Source organism: Paramormyrops kingsleyae, chromosome 4, assembly GCF_048594095.1.
Source record: "Paramormyrops kingsleyae isolate MSU_618 chromosome 4, PKINGS_0.4, whole genome shotgun sequence".
NCBI lineage: Eukaryota > Metazoa > Chordata > Actinopteri > Osteoglossiformes > Mormyridae > Paramormyrops > Paramormyrops kingsleyae.
The window spans coordinates 26,156,708-26,182,660 of NC_132800.1; the positions used below are offsets into that span (position 1 = coordinate 26,156,708).

Genomic DNA, 25,953 nt, shown 5'->3' on the forward strand with positions numbered 1-25,953 from the left:
GTTTATTTAGCATGCTATCCTACTATTAAACACAATTTTACATTTAATCAATATATTTTCATAACAGATATTTTACTATAACGCATATGTTAAGCTAATATTTTATTATGTTGTTACTTTAATAGCTATTTAAGGGTTTTGTTCATTGGCTCTTGTAGTCCATATAACGTTAAAATCGAGGTACTACACGCAACCAGTGGTATGCTAGCACCCTCTCGTGGATTTTATATTGTACGAATATCCGAGATCATACGCTATAAGTGCTCAAGTGTGAGAGCGATGCTTATAGTTTGATATCTGGGTTTCCATTAACTATCGAAAACTCATTTGTGACCTGCAGATTCTCGTAGTAAGGGGTTATTAATAGAAGACATAAGGCTCATTATGTACTTCTAATATTCAGGATGATGAATCTCAATTGTCTAGCTATATTCACACAGCATAGCTAAGCAAACACATTCAGTTAAATAGTTTTGTGTCCCAGACACTGAAAAATGTAACTGTCTACTACTATAGAGGCAAACAAAGCTATTCTTTGAGGAAAAAACGTATCCTTTCTGCCATTCACATATTGACATAGATAAACTGGATACATTTACCGGACACAGAAACACTGGATATGTATATAAAATATAAAAATACTGAGATTTAATGATGGAGACATCCGCTCCAGTCTCCACATCCCCTGAGGGATAATCTGTTGGCGATTACTCGCCACATTCACCTGCGCTCCTGGTTCCCATTCCCTCCCGTTTCCCCCAGGACAGTGTAGGGATCGGTGTGTGGGGGAAATCGTGAAACCTCAGGGGTCATTAATGAAATTAGTGTCTCTTGAGATGTTGTCCCTCTGAGCTTGAGTCCTATATTAAGGAGGATATATGGAAGGGAGAAATGTTGTTTGTAAATGTGACTGTAGCATCTTTTTTTTCTATGAAATAGAGCAGAAAAAAGCACAATGCATTGGGATTCAATGGGCAATGCAGTCGTTTCACGGTACCAGGGTTGTGGGTTTGAATCCTAGCTCTGCTCTCTGTGTGTTTGCACCGTATACCTGTTTTGTTTTCCTACAGTCCAAAGACATGCAGTTACATGAAGTGACATCACTGAATCACCCATACTGCTGTGTGCCCAGCAGTGAGCTGCTGTGCTGTCCTGAGTGTCCTCACGCCCTGTCCTGTCTGGGTTATTAAGCTCCAAGCCCTGTGCAACTCTGACCAAGATAAATAATCTGAAGCTAAATGACAAGCGAAACAACAGAATTAAGAACTTTGCTTTGTGCAAACAACACTTGTAATTAAAAGATGAATATTGGTTTACGGCGAGAAACTATTACCAGCATCTATATCAGTCATTAAAGACTTAGCATGTCTCTGTTTTGTCACTATTGTGATTATGCTTGAACTCAGGGGTGCACCTAGAAATTCTGGGGCCCCACACACAATTTAACATTTTTAGGGCCCCTGTCTAGTGCTGGACCCCCTATATCTGCCAGGGCATCCATGCCCCCCGATGCCCTTGCTTGGACTAGCAGTGGAATGAGGAACTCCAACCTCCTAAAAAGTGTCACAGCAATCTGAGTCCTTGTGCCAGATGCATGAAAACATCTGGAGCAGATACCAGCCACGCCATCATAGGACAGTCACACAAATTCAAACATGTAACCAGGCAGTAGCAGCAGGAACTAGAGCGATGCAGATTCGCCAGCTCACCCAAACTGTTATGGGAGATAATGAAAGTACCGGGATGATACAAGCTTGCGGAATATCTACAATCACTCATAAATGCCAATCAAAAACAGGACTAATGGATTCTAAAGTATACTGAGATAACTTTAATCAAATACAATACAGGCATTTTAACGACACGTAACTGTGTGGATTTCCAATAGGCTACCCCGCAAAGATCTCTTTTTGTCAAGAATCATGCAATTTCGATGCATTTAAAACAGCATCGGCCATTAAACAAAAGTAACTGATTTACTAGGCCCCGAGTAAATAGCTGCTGACTTAATTTTCATTTCTGTTTAACGTTATCTGCTCTCACCGCAAAACCAGCTGGGTAAGAGGTCGATGAAAACGAATGGCTTGTTTGCTCTCTTTAAATCAGAGCAGCAGCACATAGACATTATATCTCTGGAAAAGTCAGCAAACCTCGGCGCCCGCATTGATTGGGAAAAAATTAAGAACGAGAACTTAAAAACTGAATGGCTTCCGCCTTCCATTGAGCAAAATCTTTTTTTATTTCGGTATTCCATTATGTCAGTTTATCGGTTAAGTATTGTTAATAGCACTGTTTGTGTGCTACAATTCAGTTTAATCGCTTTATTCTGTTCAACGCTATCATTTGTGTAACTATAATGAATACCATTTAAGGAAAATTTGTGTTTTATATATGCAAACATACGCGTATAAGTGTTCGAATGAGTGCAACGCGAATAAGACGATTTCCTCCGTTAATGAAGACCGACCGAAGGCGAACCTCTTTGTATCGGCCCGCCTACTTCATCTGCGTGCATTAGGTTAACAACAGCATAAATGAAGTCTGCGAAATCGTCTTCCCGGCTACCCAATGAACTTTGCTGTAACATAAATACCCTGTTGTAATATCCAATCAAATTCGGCGCCATATACACCAGAACGACACAATTGGACCAAACGGAAGGGCAGCTTTTGTGAAGCAGCCCCATTCTCTGGCAGGAGGCAGTATTTAGCGAGAGAGCAGAGGTTGTGATAGGAAACAAACGTACCTCCGTGGTTCGTCTTTTGTTTTCCTTTCCTTTTTTATTTCGATTTTATTTTCATTTTTTGTGCAACAAATGGGTTTTTATTACTGCAGAATAAGCCGAAATATTGTTTGTAAACCACCAAGCCACTTTTTATTTCTGTCCAGCGGCTGCATTGAATTAGGCGGAATTACAGCTGCAATCTTTGCCTGCGATGAAAGGGACTGAATGAATTTCGATACTTTCCCCTGTGGCCGCCGCAAGCATTCAGGCAGGATGGGAAACAACGACCCCCTGTAAATGCATGCTCTTTTGTGTTACCGAGGATCATTAAAAAAGGGAAAACGAACACTAATTCAGTATTTTTAGAGATTGCGCTTTTTGTATTTTACCAGTCATTTATTCGATCGGTGAGGGCTATGAAGAATGTTTTTTAAAAATGAGGAAGCTGTTTTTGAAAGAGATATTAAAATGCACAGGCCCGGTGTGCTGTAGGCCCGGAGGATCCGGATTAAAAAGGGGGGAAAGTGTGAAAAGCGGCTGCATGAATAAAAGGGGACGGGACACGTGAGCGGAGAGGATCGCTGTTTGCTCCATGACGGCGGCCGCGCGGCGCCCCGGTCTTTCCCATCAAAAGTACTTCGGCATCTTTAAAGCTGCACATTAAACCTCTAACCGAGATTTCTTCGCAAAACAAAAGAATTGTCCTTTTATGGGGCTTCCTGTTCACTTCTGCCGACCGACTCCTCGCCTTTGTAACTTTGCTTTTTAATTGCATTTCTGTCCCCGGACTTAGCGGCGACTGTTCAATGGAAGTATGCTATCAGTTGCCGGTTCTGCCCCTGGATCGGCCGGTTCCCAAGCATGTCCTCAGCCGGAGGGGAGCCATCAGCTTCAGTTCATCCTCGTCTCTCTTCGGGGGCCCCGATCCCAGGAAACTGTCACAGGTAACGTGAGATCAGGATGCCTTTTGGCTTGTACCTTCCTGATTTATGGATTTGAGGGGGTGATTCTTGGTATTTTAAATCTGCCCATGCTGGCCTAGACCTTTGGGAATGATGCTGCATAACATGTCTGTGTTACGTTTTAGTAGAAGCACCATAAGTGTTCAGGGAATCCCTTGTAATCCCCTGATATTACAATTTGGGATGATTTTATGTATGTGCACCAGTGGGTTCAACCGACTTTATGAGACCATATTTCTTTATAATCAACTGTCAGTTTCCCAGGTTAACGCAGTGTGAAAATAAAAGGTTTGCATTTATCAGCATTTGTCAGCTAGTCCAGTTTAACGTGCTTTTTGAATGTGAGGACCAGTCCTGGGGTTACAAGTTTGGCAGCCCCTGAAAAGATGCTCTTGGCTTGCGAGTGGATGAACTGAATCTGGTGCAACCTGATCCTACTTGAGTGCAGGACCGATTAACCCGAAGCCCGGATGTATACCTCAGCGCCTACCTGTCTGTGTCCTGCATCCATTAACCGTGTGTGAAGGCCTGCACAAGGCGCTCTCACTGCACGCTCCCTGGAGCTGCATAACTTTGGGGGGAGGGGATAAGGTCTCCACCCATTTAAGGGGGTCCAGAGGGAGGTATTGGCTGGTTTTGATTATTGAGGGGATTACAACCCCCCACCCCCCTATAATTTACATCCATGCCCTGGAATATTAGGATTATCCGCTGTGTTGATTTCAGAGGGCTTCCCCCCGTGAAAATGTGACATTTTCATCTGCTTGGTGCGAGCTGACAGTAATTTTATTACTGTTGACTAACAGACGTGAGGCTTTCAGAAACCCTATTTGGTGACACATGTTTGTGTTGAGTCATTGGCAGCAAATAGCACTAGCATTAAATAAACATCGTTCATGTCCATTAGGGGGGACGTCTGTTATTCTGGTGGTATAAACAGGAATACAGCAATGCGCTGTGTCTGATATCCACTGTACCATAGTACCATCAGATGGTCATTAAGCTCATGATTTAAATGCTTTGTGTAAAATTACTGCCTCACAGTGTGTTTTTTTGGTTTTTTTTTGGGGGGGGGGGCTGTTGATAAAGTTCATGTTATAGACGTCAGTTTGTATTTGTATTTGGCATAAATGCATTTCACTACGTCTTGATTTAGTAACATAAAGTTCACTTTATGAAGGAATCTGACATCACAGTCCACTGCTGTATTTAATGTTTCATTAATTTAAGGCTTGGACTTGGCAAAATTAGTGTTTTTTTTTTCCTATTTATTTAAATGGGGGGGGGGGGGGTCTCCTGTACACCTGCAGCTCAGAGTTGAGAGTGAACCGTGATTCTCTCCCCAGCTAATCTCTTCCTGCTACTGCTGCGGGGGGTTTTGTGACGTCTCTCCCCTTGTTGAATATGTAAACCCATGCATGAGGTCATAGTTTGATCTTCCTGCTACTGCGAACGGCTGCGGGGGGTTTTGTGACGTCTCTCCTCTTGTTGAATATGTAAACCCATGCATGAGGTCATAGTTTGACTGAATTTGTCTTAACAGTATTAAAGCCTGTATATGATTCCGCTAAAACAACTTCTTCTGTTTGCTGTGTGGATGGCTGGTGATTATGACATTGACCCAATAACCAATTCTATAATTACTTTTCAATTATAAACATCTGGACACCCTGCATGCAAGATTATTGGCTTGCTGTGGAGCCTTCAGTTGACGCGAATGCCCATACAGTGGGCTGCCATTAGTGCTGTGATAGATGTGCGATGGCTGTCCATTGGGTTCCGCCTATGTGTGTATAGACCTGTGGCCTCTTGGAGGGGAAAACCAGCATTTCAGCTGCTGCTTAAGTGTCGCTCAAGGGTCCCTCGACTGATTGGAAATGACTGCAGGCCACCCATCCCCCCCCCCCCCCCAGACCTGCAACCTTTCATGCAGGGCTTTTGAATTGTCATTCACCTGGACCCCACCTGCGCATCGACGCACCGACGTAGTCTGACGGGTTGTCTCTGACGGCCGACCGGGACCTGGTTAGATCCTGTTCTCTGAGAACCGGGGACAGACTGGGACCTGGTTAGATCCTGTTCTCTGAGAACGGGGGACAGACTGGGACCTGGTTAGATCCTGTTCTCTGAGACCCGGGGACAGACCGGGACCTGGTTAGATCCTGTTCTCTGAGACCCGGGGACTGACCGGGACCTGGTTAGATCCTGTTCTCTGAGACCCGGGGACTGACCGGGACCTGGTTAGATCCTGTTCTCTGAGACCCGGGGACAGACCGGGACCTGGTTAGATCCTGTTCTCTGAGAACCGGGGACAGACTGGGACCTGGTTAGATCCTGTTCTCTGAGACCCGGGGACAGACCGGGACCTGGTTAGATCCTGTTCTCTGAGACCCGGGGACTGACCGGGACCTGGTTAGATCCTGTTCTCTGAGACCCGGGGACTGACCGGGACCTGGTTAGATCCTGTTCTCTGAGACCCGGGGACTGACCGGGACCTGGTTAGATCCTGTTCTCTGAGACCCGGGGACTGTCTGGGACCATTGTTGGAATCTCTGTATCTTGAGGCTGCCCCTGGACTCGGCCATATCTGTTGGGCAACGAGGATGGAATCTGGAAGCCCCCTTTGTGGATTGACAGAGGCCACAAAATATGCAGCATTTCGGAGAACTGCTCTCATGTCCTTTTGTCAAACAAGTGTCAGCCCTCTGTATTCAGTCCACACTGTAATTTGCTTTTCATAAATCTCTTCTTTTCTTTCGCCCCTCATTCTTGGTTGGCAGCCAGAATGTGCTTAAAGGACCCTATTAAAAATTTAGTGCTGTGCTGAAAGACACCGGTGACCTGTGTATGCAGCCCGTTACAGCAGCAGTAAGGCCGATGTGAACTTACAGCAGGTAGGCTGAAGCAGAGGGGACTCCAATCTGGTGTAGATATCTGACTTTCAGTCACATGCTGCCGGATTTCCAAAAGAGCCTCGACAGACATTCACACATACAATCACCAACTTCTGATTTAGCCATTGTGGTTCTTTAGCTGACGGGATAGAGTGTTTCATTATGACCCCAGACCTTTTGATCTCGTTATCATTCAGCCTGTCACACAGGACTTTGTAGATACTTGAGCTGCCGGGTGACCCAAAGGGAACAAGACAAGTGTTTGTGTTGGTCGGTGACCCCCTCCACCCCCCATCTGAGATTGCCCCAGCACTGGGTTGAACCTGTCCAGCTTATTGCCTATGCCATACTCTTCTGCCTGGTGTTTTTGAAGTCTGGAAGTTAATGACTGTTTGGATCACTAGGGTAATCCTCAGGTCTCTGTCCGCCGCTGGGACCTGCGTACCTCGCTACACATTTCCAGGAACATGGCAATCTTCTCCTGCCTTTTCCGACATCAGACGCCCTCTGACTCTTCAACACCAATGAGTTGTAGAGCTGTTTTTGCTGTTCTGGGATTCCTGTTCATAAACACTGGACATGTGCAACCTGAGGGGGGGTTATTCCAGTCAAATAAACCAATAAACAATGAGATAAGGGTCCGTCTTCTGGTGTGACTGATGGGGGGGGGGGGGGTAGTATGTAGTTTGGATGGTCATGAGTTCTAATCCCATGGTAGGCAGGGTGATTTCACCATTGGGCCCTTGAGCAAGCCTCTTAACTCCCTGTTGCTCCAGGAAATGGCTGCCCTCCCCCCCTGCTTTCTTGAATGTGCAAAAAAGTTTGGACACACGTATCCAATGAAAGTACTATCCTCTGCATTTTAGAATAATGATAAAGACATCAGGACTATAATGTATGAGGAATTATGCACACTGACCAGAAATGTTTTGGGGGGGGGGGGGCGGGCTGCTCTGTGGGTTGGAACTCTGAAGGTTGGTATCCTGTGGTGGGCAGAATGATCCCTTCAGCAAGGCACTTACCCCAGTTGTCCCAGCGCCTACTGGACATACTGTCTCCTGTACACCAGTTCCATGAGGCAGCCTCCTGGGATGCTTTTCCTTCGGTCCTGAAGGAGGTCACTCTTTGGCCTCCATTCACTCTGGTCAGACTCCTCCAGAACCAGTTCTGTTCGGTTTAGGTCATGTGGCTGGATCATATCATGCAAACACTGTAACACTTCTTTTGTAGGTGACTTAGTATGTCCAAACTTTTGACTTGGTACTGGATATCGCTTTAGATAAGTGTATGTTTAAGAGACTCCAGGTGAAGGAGTGGTGGTACAGGGGAGCCCCAGGCTGCCAGGGGACCTCGTAGAGGAGCCCAGCTCCGGGGAGGAGGTGCCGCTTGTATTATTAATCGGCTCCTGGATTTAGAAAGGCTGACAGCTGAAAGCAGAGCGACACTGTCACCTGCGGCGCATTCCTACCGCTTAATTGCGCGGCTTGGCAGTGGGGGGGGGGGTGAAGCTGTGGCCCGGCCGGGTGACTGACACATCGAGGCTCCATCCGCAGCTGTGAATAGCCTCTTTGTTCCCCGTGACATCGGCGCACTGCATTGTCTGCACTGGCGCTGCACTGGACAGATACCATGCGCGCCACTGCGCGTGCCGGGATGCTCGGCTGTGGGCGTGTCTCCCCCACACAGCCGCTATTGTTCTCTGCCAGGGTCGCCGGGCCACATTCCTGCGCTACCGAGGCTCCTGGAACTGCGTCAGCTGGCAGCCCAGCGCCGACCCCCCCCCACCTTGTCATTAAAGTGCCGACGTCGTGCCGTTCGGACCAGAGGCAAAATGATAATTGGATCGGGGGAGGTGATTCACCTTTACGGCGTCTGGCAGAGCTTAAAAAACGAGCGCGGCGTCAGAGGCGTTTTGGTGGCGCCGGGCTTGGCCGGCAGCTTGGGTAGCAGCAGGCTTACCCCATTGATTGACCGTATTAGCATTAGCTAGATTCTCTGGTTGAGTCCCGTCTAATGGTCATACATCTATAACTCTGCTTGGCCCAGAGGCCTTCTCATCTGATTTGCATCCCGTTTGCAAGTCTGAGCCGGGATGTCAGTTTCTTCCCTGAAAGCGAGTGATCACAGCGCTGCCTCGCATTGCCTACGATGCTGACATCCCAAGCGCACGCCAAACCCATGCTCGAGGGCAGCGCCGGACCCGTTGGTCCCACCACTGCCCTAACCGGATCACATGTCAACGCGTGGATTAGCGTGTGCACTACTTGGCTAACACGCCAACGGGCTTGTGCACCAACATGTCTACCCCGTGGGAAAAGGCTCCCTCACCGGTGTTGCGAGTCGTGCGCTGCCCTCCTGCCCAGGACCGTCGAAACCCCCCTCCCCATGCTGACTTCGAGTGTGTGGGATGTGAAGAACAGCTTGAAATTTCAATATCTTCCCACCTGCTTTGCATGCTTCCAGAACTTTGCATAGAATTTCCTGGTGGTGTCGGCCAGTTGGCCCCGAGGGAGGGAGCGAGGGAAGCTCTATAACATGCTTCTGTTCCGACTCTTGCCTTGGACACCAGGGAAGTATGTTTATCTTGGTTCACGCTAATGTGGTAAACTAGCAGGGTCGCAGCAACGTTAAATGCTTCTCTCCTCATACCAGGCTTTCTGTACCTCATTTCTTGTATCCTGTGTAACTTGAATCTGCACAGTTATGTCCTCCTTTAACGTCGTCGGGCCTTGTTGAGCGTCATAACCACTGGGAGGGGAATGCTATTTACGCAATTCCACCTGAAGCATTTTGGTGCACAGCTGATATTTGGGTGTCACTGCAGAGTGACAAGGCCAGTGGGGGGAGGACTAAACCACTGGCGAGAATGCGAACCGGTTTGCACAGCCAGGAAGCAGCCTGAGATCAAGGCTTTGGGATGCACTTCACTCTTAACAGTTCTCTGCAGAATAATTTGTCAAAACCCATTCGGGATAAATGCCATCAGTACAGAAACATACACAACCCTACGTTGGACCTTCCAGTCACGAGTCTGGCTCCTGTTTGCTGCCCTGGATTTATTTACAAACTGAATAGCGCCCCCTGCTGGCGTTACCATGCAGAGTCCTCTGCAGCTGAGTTCCAAGGTAACGAACTGAAAGCTCCTATCTGTCGGGGAAAGTGTGGGTGTTTGATGGAGGAGGGATTTCAACATGCGTACTGAACAGAGCACAGTGTAATATCTCCCTGCAGTAGCCCTTACACGCTCAAGCTAGATTTTTTTTCTAGAAACCATATTTTTGCAAAAAAAAAAAACAGAAAAGAATACTTGAAATTTTCTATGTTCCAGTTTGTGATATTGTAGCATTTTAGGTGAGGGGTGACAATTGCATTGCTTCTCTCTAAAGCAGAAATGTTAAATGGTATGATCTTATAATGGAACTCTGGTAACTGACTGGTAGGAAGATGGCTGGTCTGTTTACCTTGAATTAAGTTGTAACAGTCTGAGCGCTTGGTGTTTGGGCCCCTCCTACTGTATCTCGCTAATCTGCAGGTGATTTCTTGATTAGATGGGGTAAAACTAACCACACCTTAGGTAACCCCGGACACAGACGGGTAACATCACGTCTCACGGATGAAACGCTGTCTTCCACAGAGACGGGGCGGTATCTCCTATGACAGCTCCGACCAGACGGCGCTCTACATCCGCATGCTCGGTACGTGCCGCCCTCTTTTCTCATTGGCCTGTCCACCTGCCTGTTATGCCATGAAGTTTTTTCATTGGAAGAAACGGCTGTCTGACCGAAACCACTTTGCGTTTCGCTGTACTGTACTATAACCTGTATTTTTTGCTATCATTAACCTGTGTTTTTTTTATACAACAACTTGCAAGTATTACTCTCTTGTTGTGTATAATTACCCTGTTTGTGTTTGTTACCCATCTACGCCTCTTCATCTAATGTGATCTTTGGGGCCTTGAAAAGCGCTATACAAATAAAATGCATTAGTATTATGTTTTCTGGTAACACTTAAGGGCATGGTTTTAGTAACTTATAAACACCTTCATGATGCATTATAATACATTCAGAAAGCATTGTAAGCATGACTGTAAATATTTACAAAAAGTCGTAACACATTATAGCCATGTTTATTATGCATTATGACTGCCTTATAAAGCTGTCCTCTATAATGCACTACAAATACCTTCATAATGCAGTGCAAAGCATCCTTAATGCATTTACTGACCATTATAATGCATTATAAAGGTATCTATAGCTTTGGTTTTTATTTGGGATACAAGTGTGAAGCTGAACAGGTGCCTGAAGCTTGAACAGAAGATGAACAATGGGAGAAACCTTCAGTCAGGAGAAGCGGCTTCGATTTGGCGTTTCCTGTTTGGGGCGACGCCTGACCGAGGCGAACGGGGGGCACTTCCCGCCACGGGTGTCTTGAGGACGTGTTTGTTCATGTCCTCTAGGAGATGTGAGAATCAGAAGCCGGGTGGGTTTCGAACCAGAACCGAGATCCTCTCATCCGTACCTGCTTGTGGACTTCCGGCTTCTGCACTGTAAGTGCCAGGGGAAGCACCCCCCTCTGCTCGCTTCCTGTTTGGTTAGCCGTCTTAATTATGTAGACGTCATGCATCCTGTGTTTATCAGAATTGAAATGTTACCAGAAGCAATTAACTGCTTTGAGTTTGGGTTTTCAGTGTTACGTTTGATGTATATTGCGCATCAGGACTAGATTAACGATAAATGTTGGTTATTGTAGTTAAGGACCATTCCATTTATATTCCGGTTCACCCGTTTCCTGGTCTACAGTTGTTGAGACTCCTAAAAACATTCAGTTGTCATTTCAGTTGTCATAAATCCACTGTAAAGGACAGTTGCTATAAAAGAGGGATTTGCTTTTAACTTAAGCCTTTCTATGATCACTTCAGAAGCCTGAGCAGTTTGTCTTAGCCTGGAGTTAATCTACTCAAGTAGTTCTAGTTAAACTGTAGAGTAAAGTGCAGGTTAAAAAAAACAAAAAAAATGGCAAACTTGCCTCATATCAACGAAGTTTCAGAATTGCATGGATATGGAGATGCCGGCATGGCAGGCTGTTGTGAGCACAAGAAGCAGACTTGCTGTTTCGCCAGCATGCTTTGAAATGTACTCATCGTTTTCAAACGGGAAACATTACGTGTTTTGTTGACGAGCATTAAGATGCGTGTGATTTATAGCTGCAGCTAGCTGGAATACTTTGAACCGACCTTAGAAAAACAAACATTCCACAGGCTAACGTCACATTCGGTGTCTTGCGTTAGGAAATAAATGCCATTACTGTAAGAGGTCGAAAAACAAGTTCCGGAATGAGTGTTTGAGATCATCACATGTGCGAGGTGGAGAGAGCGAGAATGGACCTGTCTAGATTCATAAAAGTACAACTGCAAATTGCTGCTGTTTTGCTGTTGTGGTGGTAGCAGAGTGTCCCTTAACTCCGTACACAAACTGATAAATACTAGATAATGACAACTCCTGTGTCACAAGCTGTCACAAGGGTGGTGACAGACTGCAAGGCCATATTACACAGTCTGTTTTAGTAGGTAAACATAAGTATTTTTGTTCTATATATTTATAGAAGAATGCACTTGGAAAAAGTTGTGCATCTGTTCTTATTTTGGGTGAACGCTCAGGAACGACACTTTGATGTATTAGGGTTAGGAATTAATCTACAATGTTTACATCTGTGTAAATGTTGTAGATTGATGTATTAGGGTTAGGAATTAAATCTTGCTGGTGGTGCGTCAGAACACCTGTGATGGAATCAATTAAAAAATGCCACTGTTAATTAAATCCAGTGTGGGATGTTTCTCTCATTGTTGGCTTACAGCTTGACCTCTTGTTTGAAATTCAATGTCTGCTACACATGGTTGGACACCAGATGTACAGATGCAACTAATCTACACACAGATGAGATGCACCAAGTTCTCATTAGACGTGGTTTTGGTCCAGCGTTTGCCTTGCGTTTTCCATGCATATGGCAGCTATTTGTATTACATCATGTTGTTTGATTTCAGCTGTGTAGGCGTTTTCTGGAGATATTTTCCTTGCACTAAAAAATGTTGTATATATTTGTGGCTGTAATATCTTGTAGTATGTTCACGCTCCAAAAAAAGCCCCTCTTCTGAAATGCTGGGAAAGTGCATCCTTGTCCTTTGTGGGGATTGAATGGTTTCTGTGGCATGTTTTTGTGTCCTACAGACCGACCCGGGCGCGCGGGGCCGGTTTCGGCCCGGGGTGTCCGCAGGCTGCTGAGCTTCCAGAGGTACCGTCATCCGTCGCGGTCTGCGTGTCGCCAGCCGAACCGCAGCCAGCTGTGTGTCCTAGATCAGGACTACGCCGGCCAAGCTAAGGTCTCGCCCCACTCCTACTGCTCGTATATCAGCCACGCGGGAGTCACGCAAGACACTAATTCATCGAGTTCTTCCTCTTTGCAGTGCATGCTGGAAAGGGCTGGAAGCTGGAGCTTTGACATATTTCTCTTCGACCGATTAACAAACGGTACGCTCTTGATTAGTAGTGCTATGCAGTTGTTGGCTGTAGACGCTAATGTGCCCTAATAACCCCCAGTGGATTGTAACTCATGGCTTGACGCTCGTTTCGTCCCATTTTTCCAGGAAATAGCCTTGTCACCCTGACGGCTCACCTGTTCAACCATTACGGATTAATTGAGCTCTTCCAGTTAGACATGGTCAAGCTCCACAGATTTCTAGGTAAGTGCGTTTTGTTCTGTGGTGTATGTCTGTGTGTTTGTAGTTGACGTATAAACTATATAGTTGGATAACATAAACTCCTCGCGTAGATGAGTTAAGTATCATGGCCTTGGGGCAAGGCATCTGTAAACGTGTTGTGGTCTCCATGTCGCCAGTAATGATTCAGGAGGACTACCGTCGTCAGAACCCATACCACAATGCCGTTCACGCCGCCGACGTGACCCAGGCCATGTACTGTTACCTGCAGGAGCCCAAGGTGAGCTGGGCTGGGGACGGTCTGTTCTTGTGGGGAAGGCGGGATCACCTGTGGGTCTTGACTGACGGAGGGTATCGCTGTGTAGCTCGTCTCCTCTCTCACATCATTCGACATCCTTCTGGGGCTCCTGGCCGCTGCCACCCATGACCTCGACCACCCTGGGGTTAACCAGCCGTTCCTGGTCAAGACGCAGCACTACCTGGCAGCCCTGTATCAGGTGAGCGATGCGTGCGGGACCCGTGGCTTCAGGCGCGGGAAACTGGCCTGGTTGCGTAACAGCAAAACACGGGACGCTTCAGACGTTATTCTGAAGCTGTTTTGAAGTATGAGTCATCTCTGCATGCTTAAAAGCTGGCCCTCTTCATTCCTCTTACAAATCTCTCGGTTAATCCTGACCATACCTGGTACGTTCAGAACTCCTCTGTTCTTGAGAACCACCACTGGAGGTCGGCAGTGGGTCTGCTCCGTCAGTCCGGGCTGCTGGACCACCTACCAGCCGAGGACAGGTAGGACCATTGGGCCACAGTAGCTTTGGGATGTAGCTGTTGGTAAATCCCTGCCTGTCTGCTGCTTCATCTTCCTGCCGCCACGCAGTTTCAGTGCTTTCTGTCGGGGTTTGCAGGCAGAGCTTAGAGAGACGATTGGGATCCCTGATTCTAGCCACTGACATCAACCGTCAGAACGAGTACCTGTCCCAGTTCAGGAGCCACCTGGACCGTGGCGACCTCAATCTGGAGAACTCGGCCCATCGGCACCTCATCCTCCAGGTAGGAGCTCCACTGTCCTATTGGCTGGTGTGTCGCTGGAGGGCCCTCCGGTTGGCTGGTGTGTCGCTGGAGGGCCCTCCCGTTGGCTGGTGTATCGCTGGAGGGCCCTCCCATTGGCTGGGCTGGCGTGTCGCTGGGGGGCCGTCTAAAGCTGACCTGTACGCCCGTTCCACAGATGGCGTTGAAGTGTGCTGATATCTGCAACCCCTGCAGGCCCTGGGAGCTCAGCAAGCAGTGGAGTGAGAGGGTGACTCAGGAGTTCTTCCAGCAGGGTACAGCGCTCACCCATCTCCTTTGTTCTCCTCATCCATATGCAAACAAACACATTCCTGAACACCTTTGCGGTGACGTCATTCTGGCAAACGAAATGACCACGTGTGCTTATTGCTTAACAGGTGACGTAGAAAAGAAACACAATCTTGAAGTCAGCCCATTTTGTGACAGCCAGTCAAACACAATCGCCGATATCCAGACCGGTAAGACGGCATTGTCATCGCTGCCGAGTGAGAGATTGGAAATGGTTCTCCGTCTATAGGAGCCAAAGGGCAAAGGTCGTGCTTGGCTGGGTTTGGTCACCATCTAAGGCTGTGGTATCCTCCACAGGGTTCATGTCCTATGTAGTGGAACCGCTGTTCAGCGAGTGGGCCCGGTTCTCCAACACACAGCTTAGCCGCGCCATGCTACGCCACCTGGACCTGAACAAGGCCCACTGGACAGATGAGATGGACCCCAAAACACACCCTCAGGGAAACCAAGGGTCATGACCCCCCACCCAAGGGTCACGACCCCCCACCACACGCACGCAGACTCGGCCAACCACTGGGGAGGAGTTATCCATGTAGCACTGATCAGCCACTATAAGCATCCATGGGAATGGCTTTGTCGTAATTTTCAACTCCCAGCTCTGTAAAACACTGATTTATTTATTCATTTTAACCCATGTCCTTTACATAGAGCAATACATATATACCTCATGTTTCATCTGCTGTATTTTTAATTTTTAATATTTTTAATTTATTTTTACGGTTTGTTATACTAACATGCCATTCTATGAATGAAGACCTAAGGGAACACAGTGCCCCCTGCTGGCAGAAGTGCCATTTCCAAATCATTTGTTCAATCCACATCGAGAGTCATTCGAAGCACTGAGTATTGAGCACAGGCCTAAGCCTAACCCTAAGCCTAACCCTAAGCCTAACCCTAAGCCTAACCCTTTCTTCTTCCTCTTAGAAAAAAAATGTGAAAAGCCCTTTTTCTGCTGCCTCCTAAGGTTGTTTTGACTTTCATTGTTCTGCCTTGGGATTCCTGCAACGTGCCATGGAGTGCAGTGGTGAGGCTGCTTCGATATGGGCGGCCTGCAGAGAGACTAGTCAAGGCGGCTTGATTGTTGCCTGGGAAGAGGCAGCCCTGGCCCCCAGCTTGGACCGTGCTTTGTACTCCTTGTTGGGGTATATAAAAGGGGGGGGCTGCCATGGTAACCGAAACAGCATGCTCTCTGGGGGACAGGAAGCCTTCACTGCCTTCCAGTACTTGAATAAGCATTCGTTCCTCCTCAGACGGAGATCCAAGAAGAGCGACCTCAGGGGTAATCACCACGTGTGTTTTTCCTTCTATAAGGAGCTGACGGGAAGTTTGGGTTCCTTCCACAGGAGCTGCCTCTGTCTGTCTCTCCTTAAATGCTCCTGGCAGCTTGTATCAATGCTCCAAATGCCTTAAACTATGCAGAAAGCTAAGTGACCAAACCTGACCGTTCTCTCATGCAGGGTACTGCGATCTCCAAAATGCACTGTCCAATTACTTGCCTTTGACAGAGAGAAAATAACCCTGATGTCAGCATTAGTTTTAAAAAAAAAAAAAATAGTGGTTTCTGTTTTACATTCCATGTTTTGTTGTTTTTGTACAGATGATCGTTGTATTTAGTTGGGTTTTTGTTCTGAATAACAAGTGGTGCTTTTCTTACATGGCAGATCACCCCCCCCCCCCCCCCCCCCTCTGTAAGACTGTTTTAATGAACTTGTTTACAAGCTGTTGTGATAGCCATCTTGGGGATGGACTTGGGTGTGGAAACAACATTTTTATAAACTTTTTGCTGTCGTTGTTTTGATACTTGCTCAACGCGATCCCGTTCTGGGTAATAAAATGACTTTGACGTATTTGACTGGAATGCTCTGTAATTTGCCTATTTCGAGTTGGGTGTGTGTGATGTTTGATGGTTATTATTATTGTTATTATTATTATTATTATTATTATTATTTATTATTAATAATTGATACTTAATTTCTGCATGGGGATCAATGGTCTTTTTACGCCTCCCTCAGGTTGCTCTTCGTAGAGTAAGCTGTCCGCGAAGGGCAGCCACCCGGGCGCCCGGGGAGGAGCTGGGGCTTGGGGGGCGCCCGGGGAGGAGCTGGGGCTTGGGGGGCGCCCGGGGACGAGCTGGGGCTTGGGGGGCGCCCGGGGAGGAGCTGGGGCTTGGGGGGCGCCCGGGGACGTGCTGAGGCTGGGTTTGAATGGGGATTGAAAGCCAGACTGGAAAGTTCTGGAAAATTGTGCACAAGCTTAAAAAAAAAAAAATGTACAAGCCACAGCTGTACAGCCATTTGTTTTTATGCAGTATATATATCGCATGTCAGATCTTTGCATTTAAAAGGAAGTTTCCAAAATGAACTTCCTGTCGATTAGTAAGTCTGGGGTTCTGCATCTGTGCATGTGTACTATACCTATCCATTTAAATGCAACAGAAGCATAACTGGAAAGTGCTGGAACAATAGAACACCATTCAGAATTACATTTAAATATCTCTTCCTGGAACAGAAAGTCTGCATGACCCTGGAAACTATACTTTAATATTACAGGAAGCCACACCTGAAAATGCCCTAAAGGAAAAGAGTACAAAGGTGGTGCAGGTTATTCGAACAATAAAAAATAAACTGATAAAAGCCATTTATCCATCTGCTCCCAGACCGCATGTCCTGCTGCAGAGTGCAGTGGCCCAGACATCATCTCCGCAGTGATGCCTCCTGGGGGATTGCATGCATTCCTGACCCAAAAGGGGAATATTCCTCCTCGATTTGCCTCAGGGCCTCCTCCCAGTGGAAGGGCGAGGCCATCCTGACAATATGCCCAATCCCCCTCAGCTGGCTCATCTTAGTTTAAAGGAGAACCGACTGTACTCTGAGCCTCCACCGAATCGCCAGGCTCCTCAACCTGTCACTGGGGTTTAGTCCAGCCACCCTGCAGGGGAAACTGATGTCATCTTCCCTTGCATCCCGGATCCCCTTACACATTACCCACCGTTCATATCCATTCACGAGGTAATGCTTCTATAAACAACACGATGGTACATATTAATTCAAAAGGTACAGCTATTGGCAAATTATTCTGTGTTGTACTTAGTTCACAAAAATAATTTTTCGATGCCCAGCTTTCGGCTGCGGTCCTGCTGCATGTTCAGCCTCCATAGACAAAGCCGTACCTGCGATCTAGATATTTTATTGTTATGATGACGAACGTTCGCGTCTTATAAGCCTTCCTCTGATTGGCTGTTAGTGAGGCGACCTGCCATCCAATCAGAAGACCCGAAACTAGAGCGTGGTGACTGAGCCATTGACAGAAAACAGTAGACCTCTTAATAAATTGGTGTCTGTGTATTTTGTCAGTCATTTTCGGATCAATATAACAACAGTGGATTGGAAGAGTCTGTATTAAGCCCCAGTGCATGTAGGCTGGTGTATCCATTGCCTATACGTCGGATATCGTAAGAGAGGTCTCCGACCGAGGTATGCCGATTTTCAGGGTGTGTTTTAGGAGATCCCTGTGCTAAAACAATGAGCTCGTCGGCTAACAAATCACTGCTATCCATAGCGTGGCTTATAAAATTAAACTACCACTCTTACTAAACTCTGGCAGTTAACACGGCTGATTAACAGCAGCTCATCGATTACTGTAAGTTAAAGTGCATAATTAACTATGGATAGATCCAGGAGAATATTATCTAAACCGTTAGCAACATAGGCTAAGAAAACCGGTATGATCGCAGCATTTATGCCAGTGAAGAGACAAATCAGTAGCTGTGTCTGTTGATTTGCAATGAGTCCTGTGTTAAACAATTAGGCAGCAATTGCGCTTTGTTCGTATTGCACATTGTCCAGCCTTTGTCTTTTGTTGAGTACGTAGCTACCCGTACAAAGCTGGACGTAGGCAGACCAGTTTTCCCGGTTATCACTGCAAAGAATAGACGGTCATTATATTAACGTTACTAGTCTAATAAAAGAGTGCCGGTAAGCGAAATGGGGTTTTGACGTTCACTTATATAGGCTGTCATTTCCCAACGCCATTCTACGCCAGCAGCCGGTGGATGCGTCTGGAAGGTTAAGCCCGCACCATGAGCGGGGAGCCGGATGCTTTGGCCGTGGTCAACCAGCTACGGGATCTAGCCGCCGACCCCCTCAACCGAAGAGCCATCGTCCAAGACCAGGGATGCGTGCCAGGTCTCATCCTCTTCCTAGACCACTCCAACCCCCAAGTGGTGTACTCCGCACTTCTAGTAGGTGTTCATCCTCAGATCTCTGGACATCCAGATTATGCCACATCACCTGATCGTTAATGTTCCAGTTAGCAAGTGGATGAATTGTGCATCTGTGAATAAGGAATAAAGATACACATTATGTGTGATGAGGCTGCTGTTGGGTACAGCTCAGAAAGGACCGCATGCAGAGGACGGCCCCCTGCGTTCGTCTGATTCCTGTCCTGTGTTCCTAGGCTGTGCGGTACCTGGCAGAATGCCGTGCCAACAGGGAGAAGATGAGGGGAGAGCTGGGCATGATGCTAAGCCTGCAGAATGTCATCCAGAAGTAAGACGCCCCCCAGCCTGACACATTCCACCCCCCCCCCCCCCCCGCATACTGGTTTTCTTGCTCCTCAGTACTTCATATCACATGTTTTATTCTTCATTTTGTCCAACAAAATTGCCATTTATGGGACTTTTTTTTTTTCTCCTGGGAAGGACAACTACACCTGGCGAGACCAAGCTGTTGGCCTCTGAGATCTACAAGATCTTGCAAGCTTCCGGCAGTGCAGAGGACCAGCCAGATGAGGTCGCGTCCTGCCGACGGAAGGCGCAGTTCTTCATGGGGAGCAGCAACAAACGTGCCAAAACCGTGATTCTCCACATCGAAGGGTTGGATGACCCGGTGAGCGACTCTGATGGAGGGAAAGCTAGCTTCTTCCATCAGCCACTCCGGTATGTCTCTGAAAAATCATGTTACAGGGCTAAGACTTGACTTGACTGAATCCCACCTTTCCACGTGCATGTCCCAGAGCCGGAGGACTCTATGTGAAGAGGCCCTGCTCAAGATCCGTGGCGTGATCAGCTTTACCTTTCAGATGGGTGTTAAGAGGTGCATCGTCAGGATCCGCTCAGACCTGAAGACCGAGGTGAGTCACCGTCACCCATCTGCACGGTGCGCTGGGCGGTCCAGCGTTGTCTGGGGTTAAGGCTGTGTCTCGCTCCATCTGCAGGCACTGGGCTCTGCCATCGCCTCCACGAAAGTCATGAAAGCCCAACAGGTGGTCAAGAATGAAGATGGAAACGAAGTGAGTTTTTCTTGCTTTGAGACACTGAAGTTTGGTGTAAAGTCACAAGTGGCATGGTAGCTTCGGGGGGTGCAGGAATGTCACCTCACACCTGGGTTGGCAGTTCGAATCCCACCTTTGTGTTCGGAGGTCGCGTATTTTTCGTCGACCCTTATGCTGTGCAAGGACTTGCAGTTAAGGCTGCAAAAAGGGCGGTAAATTTTCAGAAACTTTTCATTCCATGGGAAGTTAAGTTGGGGAATATTGGAAATATTCCATGTTGAAAACTTTCCATGGGAATTACCAGGAATATATGTGAATTAATGGAATATTCCCAGAATGCAGTGTAGAATGCAGAAGCATCCCTTGCGGGGTGTATCCCAGCCTGGTACTCTCTGCTGTCCAGAATAGTCCCTTCTAGCCAGGATAAGCAATTAAAAGATTGATGGATGGATCGAAGGATGATGATGTGTATGACAACATATCCAAACAATGACCATGGTGTGACAGATTTTAACGTATCGTGCAACCTGTTGAACACAACCATAATTAGTAAAATGAGTGAGGTATCTCTGTGAGGATGAGTTATATTGATTTGTTCTGGGTGATCCTAGTTTAAGTTTAAACCAGAAATCTAATTTCGACCTTTTCTGTGATATCTTTTATGACTGCTGACCAAGTTATTAATTAAGTGCTGACCGAAGCTGGTAGTGTTCAAAGAATTCAAAACGTTTATAGCCAAATAACATGTGTTGCAGAGGTCTCAGCATTACAACCTATGGCATGTGTTGTATTTCATTTTTACTAAAAATGTGTAAGTATGGATAAATTATTTGCTAAGTATTGAAATAATAGTGAAAAATATATTGTAATGATTTAGGAATACATGCAGTTTTGTCTTTGGCCAGCAGGTGGCAGAATGTGACAAGTGGAAGCTGCAGCGGGAAGTAACGGGTTCACCACAAGGCATGTTTTGTTTATATGTGCGTTTGCAGGTAATGATCCCCTTCCCAGAGGATGGCTTGGTGCCAGTGGAGCAGAATGTAGACCTCCCAGACTACCTGCCCGAGGAGGAGAGTCCGTCCCAGGAGCCGGATAAGGCGGTGACGCGGGTGGGCTCCACTCAGGAGGGTGCAAGCTGGCTCAATACTGCCACTAATTTCTTGTCCCGCTCTTTCTACTGGTGACACCAAGCCACCCTCCAAGCCTGGGCCGTACCCACGGCGCCCCCCCCCCCCTCCCCTGGAGTACAGGTCTGCCAAGTGCAATTCTCAGCTGAATAACAGCGTAGAGCCACACATACCCACAGAAACACACACATGCTGTATACACGCCACAAGCACCATGACACAATGAGACCTGGACACATATCAGACTTCCTGCATTCCTTTATTGTTTTCCCCGCCGTTTTTAGGGATTATCAGGTTATTAAACGGGTCAGTCTTTTTAAACCAAACTGTCTTGTGACATGAAGCTTTATGGTGCGAGGTCTAACGAAACACGGAGCAGACAGCAGCTGAGACCTGCTTCTTACTATCAGGTGACCAGTCAGCAGCTCTCTTCCTCTTGTCCCGAGGTTCTGTCCCATGTTCCTGTAAATGCTTGATGATGTCTTTCTTTCCTCCGCTTGCGGGCTCTCGGAGTCTTGGGTGGCCTTTCGCATTCAGGTTTTCCCTCGTCGGTGTTTACAGCTCAGCTTCTATGTCTGGCCGCGTTGTCAGCATATCTGTGTTGTTTGTCTGTCTGTTGTGTGTTTTTCTCTCTCCCTTCTTGGTGTCATAGTAATCAATCACGCACTGCAACAGGTCAAACGTGAGGTCCGTGCTGCATGAATATCATCCAGCGATAGACCAAGCATGCTGAGGCTACTGGCTTGGTGTGGATGTTATGGATGGAAGTTTTTACCTTTTCTAGCTATGTGTGAGTGTCAGTGTGACTGTCAGTGTGAGTGTGATCTGGGAAACTCTGTTACTAAGTGATGTCCACTAAATAAAAACAAAAAAAAGCAAAAATATTTATCTGCCACAGCTTAAGTTCAGTTCATTCTAGTTCCTTTTCATGTTTACAAGATGATGACTGACCGCAACCTCTATTTAATACTCATTAATGAGTGGTCCAATTAAAAGAAAAAACATTTTGAGTAAAAGATATTTAATTTAAACGTGTTTAAACGGTGACAGAACATTAAGGTCGATTTGCTAAGTACAGGCCATTGTTTTGTGTGGATAACGGAAGTGAAGTGGTCTCCATTTGGCCTTTGTGAGTAAGATGAGACAAAATAGCAGCTGCTGTTTGTTAAAGTCAATCCACGAATGGAAGAGGGGCACCTGTTGACCTGCCTCACTGTTTGGCAGGATCCTTAAGGGCTCAGTCAGGATCGTCATCTAACAGTGACAGTAACAGTGCCCCCCTTCCCCTCAGAGGCCAGGGGAAGTTTCTAGAAACAGGAAACTGGGTATAAAAAATGCATTTGTTTGGGTTTGATCATATTACTTCTGTGTTTGACCTTTGACCTTGAAAGACTATGAAACTGTCACGTGATGTTACACCCTGTACATGCTGTGTTGTTCATGTCACATTTTTATTGAAATTAGCATGATAGCATTAAAATATTTGCTGTGGAAAGTGAATGTCCTGGTATCATTACTGCTATCTGGTGGCCGCAGTAATGGAGAAATGCGGTGTGTTTGAGTTTGAAACCACAACGCCGGCAGTATCTTTTGGTTGCCGCCCTTGTTATAAGTTCATAAAAAGTTTTACACAAAAAACCTGCCCAGTGCCACGTAATTTCTTTTTATTTGGCCTTGGAGGCTGCGTTTTGTAATATGTATGACTTGCATTTTGTTTTAAATTGAATGTGTAAATTTTGTTTTAAATTGACATTACGGCAGCAGATGGTGGTACATTGATTATAAGATTAAGACGGAACAACGGAAAGTATCTGATAAACACAATGTGGACCATAGACTCATATAGTCCTACTAGAAGCAGCAGTTCTATCTAGCCACATACACACTTCGCAGTTCATCCAAAACAGCCATAATGCAGGAGATTACCTGTGGAACAGCTCAGTGCTCCTCATGTTAATCTGCACAGTGATTATAATATGTATTAAAGTGCTTCCGATTAATATATTTGAACTTTACCATTGAAAGAAAAAATCACTGATGCATATTCTAATGAATGTTCATTTCATTCTCACCATATGTACCTTTATTTTTTATGGGCCTTATCTAAACCTACAATGTCGTTCATACCACCAATTTCCTTCCAAAACGATCAAAGTGGGTTTTATTTCATTTGTCGTTACACAGCTACGCAGCTGGTCTGCACTTGTTGGTCAGAGCTGTGCGGGAATATCAATGACAATAAAATTGCACTGAGCTTTGAATGTTGCCTTCTCAGTCCGGAGTTAACTTACGCCTTAGTGAATCTCCGAAAAAAGAAAACAGTAGTTCGAACTGAAGTCCAATTTAAACACGATAAACAAAGGTCTTTCGGTCTCAGGTATTCAGCTCACATAGCAAGATGGACGAAATGTGGCCGAATTATCATTATTTCTCAATTTTATAGAGATGTCTGCACGAATGTGATACGGTCCTTACGATCTGAAAATCGTGTTTCTAAATTTGCGTTTAAAAAGGAAATAAAACAATGTCGTAGGGAGAGAAACCGCATCACCATTCAGACACGGTGTGACAATTTCCAATGGAGCCCCCAGTCCACGGGAATAACAGTAAATGACTTTCATGCTCTAGTAAATGATATGACACCTGTAATTTACGTCAAGCTCCGGCCAAAGAGCTGGAGAGCAGCCATGCAGGCGTGTTGCTGGAGCCTTGGGAGATAAGATAAGGACATGTCCATACAATGATAGGTTAAACAACTCGATCGCTGCAAACTAGCGTCGAAAGTACATGATCTGGCTGAGTGGCAGGGAAAATAAATCGATGCATGAAGACAAGGATTTATTGGATTTCTGAATGTGCATGTCAAGAAGTAGCGAAATTAAAGTTATTTCGACTAACATTATATATGGCGTGCATTACAGGTGACCTTTACCGGTTTATTAGATGGCAAACGGAAGCACCACAAGGAACAAGCTGCCGCGTCCACTTGAGTCCGCTTGAACCGTCATAACGCGGAGAGATTGGAAAAAAAACGTAATATTGTGTATTGAAATGTAAAGGTCCCCGTGTGACACAAAAATCTGGCATATCGTGCGTTTTGAGGAGAAAGCGGACATTTGGATTAGCAGGAACATTAGCTTTTATGTGTCTGTTAGACGGACTGCCGGAGGAGCGGAGCTGGTGGGGCTTCCAATCGCCTCTTTCGCAAAGTTGGAGTAAAAGGCACGTTTGTGTTATAATGGTTACAAAACAGCCAACAGCGGATTGATGACTGTCATTACTGCTCGGCAATATGGCGTGACAGTCACTTTACAATGAGTGACAGCTTATTATGAGCGATGGGAATTAAGCACCGCGACTTTGAACAGTAATGTCCTGGAAATAAAAAGAAATGCAAAGAACTGGTTACTTATCGAAGTGGAATGACTGACCTATATATACCAAGTGACCCCCATACCAGTTTAATTATTAACTATAGATATAAAGTCTAGAAAACAGAAAACGCAATGCTGCTATTCAGTTAAACCTATATTAAATCACCTAATTCAGTATGGATATTTAACCAATGTTTGCGATTAGACTTCGGTATATTATGTTGTTTTGAAAAACAATAAAGTGTAAAAGTGTTACAACACACGTTTGATATGTCATTTATTTGCACATTAGTTTATGGATACCCAGTTTTTACAAACAATATTCTGTTTTACTGTAACGTTAGCCTCAATATTATTGGAAACGCCGATGCATAAAGAGCCCCAGTGAAGCTTTTCCTGTACCGAGCCCCTAAACACTCCGTCGCGGGGAATGCTGGGATATGGCTGCTGAAGCTGAATCGGATGAGTGTGTTTAAGCTGTGATTCATTAACTGTCACACCGGGTGTTTAAATACGATATCTTCTCCAGACGTGACGATGACTAAGGCGCCGTGTGCAGGTAATTTACCTCTATTTGTGTGTTAATTTGGATCCACCTGTGAGCCTTGGCAAATTAGATGGGAACATCAGTTTTAATTAGAACTCTCAGTTAGCTAAATGACAGTATTAATTATAATGTCCTCAAGGTCTCACTGTGACAGACTCCTCTGAATGAAATGCTCCTAGTCTTGCCTTCTAAGACTTCTCCCTTCTTTATGTTTGTCACCTGGGCCTGTGTCTGACTGAAACATGTTCTCAAAGGTCACCCCAGCCAACCTGATAATGCTCGCTTTCACTGTGGACTTTGTATAGGTTTCCTCCCATATTTCCTCGTATACTTAGGTGAAGTGTTGGCTCTGTATTTCCCAGAGTCTGCGGGTGTGTGCAGAGATAACCAATCAGATTGCAGAGGAGGTGGGTCCAAGCAACTACAGGAGGTGGACCAAGACGTCTGACTGGTTGGCCCTAGTTCTCTCGTTGCTTGGACCCACCTCCTCTATAATCTAATTGGTTATTTCTGTAAACCAATAATTTTTCATTCTGCCCTCAGAACATTTTTGTGCAAGTAAAATGAGCCTGTGGCTACTGTGTGTCTTGGTATAGGGTTCAGGCTCACCGTGACCCTGGATGATGTTCAGATAAGAATCTGTGGCGAGTGAAATTAATCCTAAAGCCCACAGGCCAGGTTCACCTACACTACAGAGCAGCCTAATGAGGGAGCCACTGCTGTTATTTCCAATGAGCTTTTAATTTACATTATTACTGCTCAGAGTCTAAAGACTCATAATTACAGATACATTTACATCATTATTTATATCTGCATGCAGGCAAGAGTGGCAGTCCCCATTCGACTTTGAATGCAAGCAGAAGTGTAGATGATGTGGTCAATGCAGTGTCACGCTTGGGGGCAACCAGGGGAAGTTCTAGGGACTCGGGGGGTCCCAGGCAAAAAAAAAAACTCCATGGACCCCTCCAATCCCCCTCCCTGACATGGT

General features: G+C 46.1%; 2 protein-coding genes across 6 annotated transcripts; both read left to right on the forward strand.

Moving 5' to 3' along the window:
• Nucleotides 1–2,663: 2,663 nt before the first annotated feature.
• Nucleotides 2,664–16,496, forward strand: LOC111861152 (high affinity 3',5'-cyclic-AMP phosphodiesterase 7A-like). The gene is made up of 14 exons (XM_023845509.2): nt 2,664–3,358; nt 3,519–3,669; nt 10,216–10,276; nt 11,038–11,127; nt 12,806–12,957; nt 13,042–13,105; nt 13,222–13,317; nt 13,473–13,573; nt 13,659–13,790; nt 13,988–14,079; nt 14,196–14,340; nt 14,516–14,612; nt 14,736–14,816; nt 14,944–16,496. The coding sequence occupies exons 1-14, from the start codon at nt 3,318–3,320 to the stop codon at nt 15,102–15,104; spliced, it is 1,464 nt and encodes a 487-aa protein (XP_023701277.1). The 5' UTR covers nt 2,664–3,317; the 3' UTR covers nt 15,105–16,496.
• Nucleotides 16,497–17,919: 1,423 nt separating this feature from the next.
• Nucleotides 17,920–22,539, forward strand: LOC111861123 (armadillo repeat-containing protein 1-like). 5 transcript variants are annotated; one of them, XM_023845456.2, is made up of 7 exons: nt 17,920–18,119; nt 18,657–18,886; nt 19,102–19,193; nt 19,346–19,532; nt 19,660–19,776; nt 19,861–19,935; nt 20,910–22,539. In XM_023845456.2, the coding sequence occupies exons 2-7, from the start codon at nt 18,725–18,727 to the stop codon at nt 21,099–21,101; spliced, it is 825 nt and encodes a 274-aa protein (XP_023701224.1). In that variant the 5' UTR covers nt 17,920–18,119; nt 18,657–18,724; the 3' UTR covers nt 21,102–22,539. The 5 variants fall into 5 exon arrangements, with proteins under 5 accessions (XP_023701224.1, XP_023701222.1, XP_023701223.1 ...); XM_023845454.2 differs by having other exon boundaries at nt 18,688–18,886; XM_023845455.2 differs by having other exon boundaries at nt 18,691–18,886.
• The last annotated feature ends 3,414 nt before the right edge of the window (nt 22,540–25,953 follow it).

What these genes read in the sequence shown, in the direction of transcription:
- LOC111861152 (XM_023845509.2), top strand. Translation starts at nt 3,318, where the DNA reads ATGACGGCGGCCGCGCGGCGCCCCGGTCTTTCCCATCAAAA. An exon ending in ACTACGCCGGCCAAGCTAAG is followed by an intron (nt 12,958 to 13,041) that starts GTCTCGCCCCAC and finishes TCCTCTTTGCAG; the next exon opens with TGCATGCTGGAAAGGGCTGG. An exon ending in CAAGCTCCACAGATTTCTAG is followed by an intron (nt 13,318 to 13,472) that starts GTAAGTGCGTTT and finishes CCATGTCGCCAG; the next exon opens with TAATGATTCAGGAGGACTAC.
- LOC111861123 (XM_023845456.2), top strand. Translation starts at nt 18,725, where the DNA reads ATGAGCGGGGAGCCGGATGCTTTGGCCGTGGTCAACCAGCTACGGGAT. An exon ending in TCGAAGGGTTGGATGACCCG is followed by an intron (nt 19,533 to 19,659) that starts GTGAGCGACTCT and finishes TGCATGTCCCAG; the next exon opens with AGCCGGAGGACTCTATGTGA. An exon ending in AGAATGAAGATGGAAACGAA is followed by an intron (nt 19,936 to 20,909) that starts GTGAGTTTTTCT and finishes GTGCGTTTGCAG; the next exon opens with GTAATGATCCCCTTCCCAGA.